At 39.5% G+C, this 11,810-nt stretch overlaps 1 protein-coding gene across 1 annotated transcript; it reads left to right on the top strand.

Moving 5' to 3' along the window:
- Positions 1-219: 219 nt before the first annotated feature.
- LOC149982159 (uncharacterized) lies at positions 220-2,794 on the top strand. The gene has a single exon (XM_090182837.1). It carries the CDS (start codon positions 302-304, stop codon positions 923-925), a length of 624 nt encoding a protein of 207 aa, XP_090038963.1. The 5' UTR covers positions 220-301; the 3' UTR covers positions 926-2,794.
- Positions 2,795-11,810: the final 9,016 nt, after the last annotated feature.

Below are 11,810 nucleotides of genomic sequence, written 5' to 3'. Positions count from 1 at the left end.
TATTTTCTAATCTATTTTAATAACAAATGAGACCAAATGACCAAGGTCATTATATTATAAATCTGATATTGACATTTAGGCATTATTTGATGTGTTTGCTGGGTAATGTGGTTAATATAGGGCCATAGAAATCAGATAGAAGTAATCAGTCTGATTTACCACCTTGATGATAGACTTCATATCGACACGTGTCCCAGTTATCACCAGGTCATGGTTTAAGAGGACAGGATATAAAGGAGACAACTGAGACTCCAAAATAACAGCAGAAATAACCACAAGAAGAGGACATCATCACCCAGGAATGAGAATGAAGAGTGTTGTATCTCTGCTGGTGTTGCTGCACTGCTGTCTGTCTGGAGCCCAGGTCCACAAAGACAGAGATGGAGTCAGTGTGAATGAGATCCAGCAGGTTGACTATGAGGACAGAGAGAGCAGAGGGAAGGACATTCAGACTGACAAGCAGAGAGCTGAAGCTGCATTAACACACAGCCAGCAAACCTGCCAGCCTGACATCCACACTGTGCTGAGAGAGATGAGCACCATGATGGCAGAGCAGAGAGTTGAGCTGAGACACACAAAGACTGAACTGGGAGCCATGGAGGCCCGACTGAGAGCCAATGAGAGACAACTGACAGCCAGTGAGAGCCAACTGACAGACAGTGAGAGCCAACTGACAGACAGTGAGAGCAGACAGACAGACAGCGAGAGCCGACTGACAGACAGTGAGAGCCGACTGACAGACAGTGAGAGCAGACTGACAGACAGTGAGAGCCGACTTACAGACAGTGAGAGCCGACTGACAGACAGTGAGAGCCGACTGACAGACAGTGAGAGCCGACTGACAGACAGTGAGAGCAGACTGACAGACAGTGAGAGCAGACTGACAGACAGTGAGAGCAGACTGATAGACAGTGAGAGACAGTGAGAGACAGGTGGAGGAACTGAAAGTCCAGCTGACATCCAAAGTGGAGGTAAATCTGAATAAAAAGGTAAATCAGGACTAAAAACAAGCAAAATATAACTACAGATTGTGTCTGTGAAATGTGTATAGTATGGACAGTTGTGGCCAAAAGTTGAGAACATAAGTGTTCATTTTCACAAAGTCTGCTGCCTCAGTTTGTATGATGGCAATTTGCATATACTCCAGAATGTTATGAAGAGTGATCAGATGAATTGCAATTAATTGCAAAGTCCCTCTTTGCCATGCAAATGAACTGAATCACACAAAAAAACATTTCCACTGCTGTAACGCTGTTCCTCTTCATCTGAGGAGGAGTATGAAGGATCGGACCAATGGTAAGTGTTCGTTATATTTATTAAACTGAACACAAAAATAACAAAGTAGAAAACACGACAGAAACGAAACCGTCCTATTAGGTGACAAAACACAAAACAACTACCCACAACTCAAGGGCGAAAACAGGCTGCCTAAGTATGGTTCTCAATCAGAGACAACGATTGACAGCTGCCTCTGATTGGGAACCATACTAGGCCAAACACATAGAAATACAAAACTAGAACAAAAACATAGAATGCCCACCCCAACTCACGCCCTGACCAACCTAAAATAGAGACATAACAAAGGAACTAGGGTCAGGACGTGACAACTGCATTTCAGCCCTGTAACAAAAGGACCAGCTGACATCATGTCAGTGATTCTCTCGTTAACACAGGTGTGAGTGTTGACGAGGACAAGGCTGGAGATCACTCTGTCATGCTGACTGAGTTTGAATAACAGACTGGAAGCTTCAAAAGGAGGGTGGTGCTTGGAATCATTGTTCTTCCTCTGTCAACCATGGTTACCTGCAAGGAAACACGTGCCGTCATCATTGCTTCAAAAAGGGCTTCACAGGCAAGAATATTGCTGCCAGTAAGATTGCACCTAAATCAACCATTTAGCGGATTATCAAGAACTTCAATTGTTGTGAAGAAGGCTTCAGGGCGCCCAGAAAGTCCAGCAAGCGCCAGGACCGTCTCCTAAAGTTGATTCAGCTGCGCGATCAGGCCACCACCAGTACAGAGCTTGCCATGAATAAAGAATGGTACCAACACTTCCCCGAGAGCAACTTCTCCCAACCATCCAAGAACAATTTGGTGACAAACAGTGCTTTTTCCAACATGGTGGAGCATCTTGCCATAAGGCAAAAGTGATAACTAAGTGGCTCGGGGAACAAAACATCGATATTTTGGGTCCATGGCCAGGAAACTCCCCAGACGTTAATCCCATTGAGAACTTGTGGTCAATCCTCAAGAGGTGGGTGGACAAACAAAAACCCACAAATACTGACAAACTCCAAGCATTGATTATGCAAGAATGGGCTGCCATCAGTCAGGATGTGGCCCAGAAGTTAATTGACAGCATGCCAGGGCCGGATTGCAGAGTTCTTGAAAAAAGAAGGGTCAACACTGCAAATATTGACTCTTTGCACCAACTTCATGTAATTGTCAATAAAAGCCTTTGACACTTATGAAATGCTTGTAATTATACTTCAGTATTCCATAGTAACATCTGACAAAAATATCTAAAGACACTGAAGCAGCAAACTTTGTATAAATTAATATTTGAGCCATTCTCAAAACTTTTGGCCACGACTGTATAAACTTAAGCTAGAAGCCCAAGCGTTATTGTTTATTAGTTTACTCCATTTGGGAGAGGGGTGGTTTGCGGGGAATAATAAAGGTATATTCTAAAAAAAGTGTGTACGTGTATATATGTTTATATATGTGTATATGTATGAATGTTTAAGTCGGAAGTTTACATACACTTAGGTTGGTGTCATTAAAACTTGTTTTTCAACCACTCCACAAATTTCTTGTTAACAAACTATAGTTTTGGTAAGTGGGTTAGGACATCTACTTTGTGCATGACAAGTAATTTTTCCAACAATTGTTTACAGACAGATGATTTCACTTATCATTCACTGTATCACAATTTCAGTGGGTCAGAAGTTTACGTACACTAAGTTGACTGTGCCTTTAAACTGTCATGACTTCCACCGAAGTCGGCTCCCTTCCTTGTTCAGGCGGCGTTCGTCAGTCGACGTCACCGGCCTTCTAGCCATTGCCGCTCCATTTTTCATTGTTCCATTTGTTTTGTCTTGTTCCCCTCACACCTGGTTTACATTCACTATCACACTGCATATGTATATTCCTCTGTTGCCCCCATGTCTTTGTGTGGAATTGTTTTGTTTTGTGTTTGTTGTATCGCGCCAGTCTGGTTTTTCACCCGGGGCATTGCCTGTACCCTATTTGGGGAATTATTGATGAACCTTATTGTTATATTATTGACGGTATTTTGCACTTGTCACTTTTGCCGGTTGGATTGAGTTGCAGCTGTTTGCGCCTGACTGTTTGTTGCTCTTGGCTAATAAAGTCCCCTGATCACCTATTCTCTGCTCTCCTGCACTTGACTCGAATGACCAGCAGCGAAAACCCTGACATAAACAGCTTGGAAAATTCCAGAAAACTATGTTGTGGTTTTAGAAGCTTCTGATAGGCTAAATGACATAATTTGAGTCAATTGGAGTACCTGTGGATGTATTTCAAGGCCTAACTTCAAACTCAGTACCTCTTTGCTTGACATCATGTGAAAATCAAAAGAAATCAGCCAAGACCTCAGAAAAATAATTGTAGACCTCCACAAGTCTGGTTAATCCTTAGGAACAATTTCCAAATGCCTGAAGGTACCACGTTCATCTGTACAAACAATAGTACGCAAGTATAAACACAATGGGACCACACAGCCGTCATACCGCTCAGGAAGGAGACACGTTCTGTCTCCTAGAGATGGACGTACGTTGGCGAGAAAAGTGCAAATCAATCCCAGAACAACAGCAAAGGACCTTGTGAAGATGCTGGAGGAAACAGGTACAAAAGTATTTATATCCACAGTCAAACGAGTCTTATATCGACATAACCTGAAAGGCCGCTCAACAAGGAAGAAGCCACTGCTCCAAAACCACCATAAAAAAGCAGTTTGCAACTGCACATGGGGACAAAGATCGTATTTTTTGGAGAAATGTCCTCTGGTCTGATGAAACAAAAATAGAACTGTTTGGCCATAATGACCATTGTTATGTTTGGAGGAAAAAGGGGGAGGCTTGCAAGCTGAAGAACACCACCCCAACCGTGAAGCACGGGGGTGGCAGTACCATGTTGTGGGGGTGCTTTGCTGCAGGAGGGACTGGTGCACGTCACAAAATAGATGGCATCATGAGAAGGAATAGTATGTGGATGTATTGAAGCAACATCTCAAGACATCAGTCAGGAAGTTCAAGCTTGGTCACGAATGGGTCTTCCAAATGGACAATGACCCCAAGCATACATCTAAAGTTGTGGCAAAATGGCCTAACCCTAACCCTAACCCTAACCCTTATGGTATTGAATAGCTTGGACGAATAAGGTGCCCAAAGTAAACGGCCTGCTCCTCGGTCTCAGTTGCTAATATATGCATATTATTATTAGTATTGGATATAAAACACTCTGACGTTTCTAAAACTGTTTGAATGATGTCTGTGAGTATAACAGAACTCATACGGCAGGCAAAAACCTGAGGAGAAATACAAACAGGAAGTGAGAAATCTGAGGTTGGTATGTTTTCAACACAGTTCTTATTGAAATCCCTATGAGATATTAATGAAGTTGCACTTCTTAGGTCTTCCACTAGATGTCAACCGTCTATAGAAATTTGAATGAAGCTTCTACTGTGTTGTGGGACTGAATGAGAGCAGAATGAATCAGGTGTCTGGCAGTCAGCCATTTTCTGGTCATGCGCATTCCACATGATATCCACTTGCGTTCCTTTGCTCCTCAAGACACAAAGGAATTCTCTGGTTGGAACTTTATTGAAGATTTATGATAAAAACATCCTAATGATTGATTCTGTACTTAGTTTGAAATGTTTCTTCAACCTGTAATATAACTTTTTGAAGTTTTTGTCCGAAGTAACGCTGACCAGAACGAGCGCTAACAAAAGGAGGTATTTGGACATTATCGAACAAAACAAACATTCCTGGGAGTGCATTCTGATGAAGATCATCAAAGGTAAGGGAATATTTATCATGTAATTTCTTGTTAATGTTGACTCCAACATGAAGGCTAATTTTACTATTTTTCTGAGCGCTGTCTCAGATTATTGCATGGTTTGCTTTTTCCGTAAAGTAAAAAAAAAATCTGACACAGCGGTTGCATTAAGGAGAGGTATATCTATATTTCCATGTGTATAACTTGTATTATCATCTACATTTATGATGAGTATTTCTGTTGAATGATGTGGCTATGCAAAATCACTAGATGTTTTTGGAACTAGTGAACGTAACGCTCCAATGTAAACTCAGATTTTGATATAGATATGAACTTTATCAAACAAAACATACATGTATCGTGTAACATGAAGTCCCATGAGTGTCATCTGATGAAGATCATTAAAGGTTAGTGATACATTTTATCTCTATTTGTGTTTTTTGTGACTGCTATCTTTGGCTGGAAAAATGGCTGTGTTTTTCTGTGGCTTGGTGGTGACCTAACATAATCGTATGTGGTGCTTTTGCTGTAAAGCATATTTGAAATCGGACACTGTGGTGGGATTAACAACAAGAATACCTTTTAAATGGTTTAAAATACATGTATGTTTGAGGAATTTTAATTATGAGATTTCTGTTGTTTTGAATTTGGCGCCCTGCACTTTCACTGGCTGTCATCCCGTTAGCGGGATTTCAGCCTAGAGGTTTAAGGACAACAAAATCAAGGTACTGGAGTGGCCATCACAAAGCCCTGACCTCAATGCTATAGAACATGTATTGGCAGAACTGAAAAATCATGTGCGAGCAAGTAGGCCTACAAACCTGACTTAGTTACATCATCTCTGTCAGGAGGAATGGGCCAGAATTCACCCAACTTATTGTGGGAAGCTTGTGGAAGGCTAACCGAAACGTTTGACCCAAGTTAAACAATTTAAAGGCAATGCTACCAAATACTAATTGAGTGTATGTAAACTTCTGACCCACTGGGAATGTGATGAAAGAAATAAAAGCTGAAATAAATAATTCTCTCTACTATTAATCTGACATTTCACATTCTTAAAATAGTGGTGATCCTAACTGATCTAAGACAGGGAATTTTTACTAGGATTAAATGTCAGGAATTTTGAAAAACTGAGTTGAAATGTATTTGGCTAAGGTGTATGTAAACATCTGATTTCAACTGTATATGTATGTGGATATGTGGATGTATGTATATATATATATATATATTTACGCACAAAATATATTTGGGGATTGGAAATGATGCAGACAATTACATTGATGGATGCAACAATCTATCCGCAATATTAAAGCTGATCCACCCCTTAAATAAGAAATCTGAATAACCGTCTCAAAGTGTGGAGTTTAGACTACAGATGTATTGTTTAGATGGTATGCAGCTTTGTCTATTTGGTGAGGTAACATAGAAACTGAACTCCATGGAGACTCGTTCTAACATCACTGAGAGACATGTTGAAGTTCTGAAGAGAAACAGTCAAGGTAATGGGAGGGAAATTAAATATTAGTTCTGACAGTATTAATATATATATATATATATATATATATATGATCTGAATGATTGACCTTATTGTTGATAACATGTCTAATCTACACCAACTAGTGTCCAGTTAGATCAAGTAGTGTTGACTCGTCTCTGTCCCACAGACAGGAAGGTGGCTTTCTCAGCCTCTCTAGCAGCACCTGGTCTCTTCAGAAATATAATGTTACCACAACAAAGACCAGGTAGTATTTTACCAACCCTCCTACATGGTGAAGAGCAGGTGACCACTGAAGGTGCTGTGGTGATTTCCATCATCATATATCTTTCTCCCAGCCCAGAGATGCATGTTGATAACATCTCCTACCTCCAGCAGCAGTGACACTCCATTGGAGGAATTAACAACATGGCTAGCTGTACAATAGCTATTTGATGCCCATTCTTATGCAAATCAGCAGTTGTAGGAACTAAACCACCACCATAAATATAAAACCTGAAACCACCTCTCACTGGTGCTGTGAAGATCCCTGTAGCGCAACACAACATTCACAAAACAGTGGGATTATTCAGAATTCATAACTTCACCACTTCAAAAACTGAAATATTCTCCCAAAGACATTTATAATCTATACACATGCATTAAACTATACCTGTAGTGGGGTTATAAGCATTGCCAATGTTTGAGTAGATATTTCTGTAGACCAGGGTGATTCCGGTGTTGAAGGGTCCAGTGTTTCCTTCTTTACCAGGTGCTGCTAGTGAGGCTGAGAAAGCCACCTTCCTGTCTGTGGGACAGAGATGAGTCAACACTACTTGATCTAACTGGACACTAGTTGGTGTAGATTAGACATGTTATCAACAACAAGGTCAATCATTCAGACCATATATATATATATATTGTTTAATACTGTCAGAACTAAAACTTAATCTTCCTCCCATTACCTTGACTGTTTCTCTGCAGAACTTCAACATGTCTCTCAGTGATGTTAGAACGAGTCTCCATGGAGTTTAGTTTCACTGCTTGTGCTGAAATCAGATACATGAACAATAAACAAGTCAGTGAGATTTAGTATAAATGACTCATGACTCATGATGTCATCTTAATTAGTATAAAATACAGTTTGGGTCTGTACCTAGACTCAGATTATGACCTTTGTGTTACAACAACAGCTATGAAAGAGATCATTCTGATTTACCTTCATTCATTTTGATCAGTTCCTCCACCTGGCTCTCACTGGCTCTCAGTCGGGCCTCCATGGCTTCCAGTTCAGTCTTTGTGTGTCTCAGCTCAACTCTCTGCTCTGCCATCATGGTGCTCATCTCTCTCAGCACAGTGTGGATGTCAGGCTGGCAGGTTTGCTGGCTGTGTGTTAATGCAGCTTCAGCTCTCTGCTTGTCAGTCTGAATGTCCTTCCCTCTGCTCTCTCTGTCCTCATAGTCAACCTGCTGGATCTCATTCACACTGACTCCATCTCTGTCTTTGTGGACCTGGGCTCCAGACAGACAGCAGTGCAGCAACACCAGCAGAGATACAACACTCTTCATTCTCATTCCTGGGTGATGATTTCCTCTTCTTGTGGTTATTTCTGCTGTTATTTTGGAGTCTCAGTTGACCCCTTTATATCCTGTCCTCTTAAACCATGACCTGGTGATAACTGGGACACGTGTAGATATGAAGTCTATCAACAAGGTGGTAAATCAGACTGATTCACCTCATGATCACTTTTATCTGATTTCTATGGTCCTATAATAACCATGTGACACAGCAAATAGAACGTAGAATGTCTAAATGTCAATAGCAGGTTTTGGTCTCATTGGTTATTACCTCATAATATAGTCTTCTAATCATTAGGTTTGGAATGAATGAATGATTTACAATAAAATATTTTTCATCAACAGAAATGTAAAAGTAAAATATAAAAGTAAAACAGAAATGTGCTTTCTTAGCAAACCTCATATCATGATACACAGTATCAACAAGTCACACCTAAAAGTCCTTTGTGTTGTGTTCATGGATGGTGTCAGTGTTTACATTATTTTAGTTGAAGGTATCAGTGCTCACCTGTGAACAAATGTTTGTGTGAGAGAAACAGAGAGAGGGAGACATTTCTGTCGTTCTATACTTTATTACACAACCCAGTGTTCACTAGTCTTCTAGGTACTTTATTACACAACACAGTGTTCACTAGTCTAACAGGTACTTTATTACACAACACAGTGTTCACTAGTCTTCTAGGTACTTTATTACACAACACAGTGTTCACTAGTCTTCTAGGTACTTTACTACACAACACAGTGTTCACTAGTCTTCTAGGTACTTTATTACACAACACAGTGTTCACTAGTCTTCTAGGTACTTTACTACACAACCCAGTGTTCACTAGTCTTCTAGGTACTTTATTACACAACACAGTGTTCACTAGTCTAACAGGTACTTTATTACACAACACAGTGTCCACTAGTCTAAGTCTTCTAGGTACTTTATTACACAACACAGTGTTCACTAGTCTTCTAGGTACTTTACTACACAACACAGTGTTCACTAGTCTTCTAGGTACTTTATTACACAACACAGTGTTCACTAGTCTTCTAGGTACTTTACTACACAACACAGTGTTCACTAGTCTAACAGGTACTTTATTACACAACACAGTGTTCACTAGTCTAACAGGTACTTTATTACACAACACAGTGTTCACTAGTCTTCTAGGTACTTTATTACACAACACAGTGTTCACTAGTCTTCTAGGTACTTTATTACACAACCCAGTGTTCACTAGTCTTCTAGGTACTTTATTACACAACACAGTGTTCACTAGTCTAACAGGTACTTTATTACACAACACAGTGTTCACTAGTCTAAGTCTTCTAGGTACTTTATTACACAACACAGTGTTCACTAGTCTAAGTCTTCTAGGTACTTTATTACACAACACAGTGTTCACTAGTCTAAGTCTTCTAGGTACTTTATTACACAACACAGTGTTCACTAGTCTTCTAGGTACTTTATTACACAACACAGTGTTCACTAGTCTAAGTCTTCTAGGTACTTTATTACACAACACAGTGTTCACTAGTCTAAGTCTTCTAGGTACTTTATTACACAACACAGTGTTCACTAGTCTTCTAGGTACTTTATTACACAACACAGTGTTCACTAGTCTAAGTCTTCTAGGTACTTTATTACACAACACAGTGTTCACTAGTCTTCTAGGTACTTTATTACACAACACAGTGTTCACTAGTCTTCTAGGTACTTTATTACACAACACAGTGTCCACTAGTCTTCTAGGTACTTTACTACACAACACAGTGTTCACTAGTCTTCTAGGTACTTTACTACACAACACAGTGTTCACTAGTCTTCTAGGTACTTTATTACACAACACAGTGTTCACTAGTCTAACAGGTACTTTATTACACAACACAGTGTTCACTAGTCTAACAGGTACTTTACTACACAACACAGTGTTCACTAGTCTAACAGGTACTTTACTACACAACACAGTGTTCACTAGTCTTCTAGGTACTTTACTACACAACACAGTGTTCACTAGTCTAAGTCTTCTAGGTACTTTATTACACAACAGTGTTCACTAGTCTTCTAGGTACTTTAATACACAACACAGTGTTCACTAGTCTTCTAGGTACTTTATTACACAACACAGTGTTCACTAGTCTAACAGGTACTTTATTACACAACACAGTGTTCACTAGTCTAACAGGTACTTTACTACACAACACTGTGTTCACTAGTCTAACAGGTACTTTATTACACAACACAGTGTTCACTAGTCTTCTAGGTACTTTACTACACAACACAGTGTTCACTAGTCTAACAGGTACTTTACTACACAACACAGTGTTCACTAGTCTAACAGGTACTTTACTACACAACACAGTGTTCACTAGTCTTCTAGGTACTTTACTACACAACACAGTGTTCACTAGTCTAAGTCTTCTAGGTACTTTATTACACAACAGTGTTCACTAGTCTTCTAGGTACTTTACTACACAACACAGTGTTCACTAGTCTAACAGGTACTTTATTACACAACACAGTGTTCACTAGTCTTCTAGGTACTTTACTACACAACACAGTGTTCACTAGTCTAACAGGTACTTTACTACACAACACAGTGTTCACTAGTCTTCTAGGTACTTTACTACACAACACAGTGTTCACTAGTCTTCTAGGTACTTTATTACACAACACAGTGTTCACTAGTCTTCTAGGTACTTTATTACACAACACAGTGTTCACTAGTCTAACAGGTACTTTATTACACAACACAGTGTTCACTAGTCTAACAGGTACTTTACTACACAACACTGTGTTCACTAGTCTAACAGGTACTTTATTACACAACACAGTGTTCACTAGTCTTCTAGGTACTTTACTACACAACACAGTGTTCACTAGTCTAACAGGTACTTTACTACACAACACAGTGTTCACTAGTCTAACAGGTACTTTACTACACAACACAGTGTTCACTAGTCTTCTAGGTACTTTACTACACAACACAGTGTTCACTAGTCTAAGTCTTCTAGGTACTTTATTACACAACAGTGTTCACTAGTCTTCTAGGTACTTTACTACACAACACAGTGTTCACTAGTCTAACAGGTACTTTATTACACAACACAGTGTTCACTAGTCTTCTAGGTACTTTACTACACAACACAGTGTTCACTAGTCTAACAGGTACTTTACTACACAACACAGTGTTCACTAGTCTAACAGGTACTTTACTACACAACACAGTGTTCACTAGTCTAACAGGTACTTTACTACACAACACAGTGTTCACTAGTCTTCTAGGTACTTTACTACACAAGTGTTCACTAGTCTTCTAGGTACTTTACTACACAACACAGTGTTCACTAGTCTTCTAGGTACTTTACTACACAACAGTGTTCACTAGTCTTCTAGGTACTTTACTACACAACACAGTGTTTACTAGTCTTCTAGGTACTTTACTACACAACACAGTGTTCACTAGCCTAACAGGTACTTTACTACACAACACAGTGTTCACTAGTCTAACAGGTACTTTATTACACAACACAGCGTTCACTAGTCTTCCGGGAACAGCAGGAAAAATTCCTGACAGAATTGAGAGAAAATCTGCATTTATTCATCAAATGTTGTATCTACAGTATAATGTTGTATCTACTATATGTTGTATCTACAGTATAATGTTGTATCTACTATATGTTGTATCTACAGTATAATGTTGTATCTACTATATGTTGTATCTACAGTATAATGTTGTATCTACAGTATA

This window comes from Oncorhynchus mykiss, chromosome 8 (assembly GCF_057628025.1).
Source record: "Oncorhynchus mykiss isolate SJ-2025 chromosome 8, ASM5762802v1, whole genome shotgun sequence".
Classification (NCBI taxonomy): Eukaryota; Metazoa; Chordata; class Actinopteri; order Salmoniformes; family Salmonidae; genus Oncorhynchus; species Oncorhynchus mykiss.
This window is presented reverse-complemented; position numbering and strand designations above follow the sequence as displayed.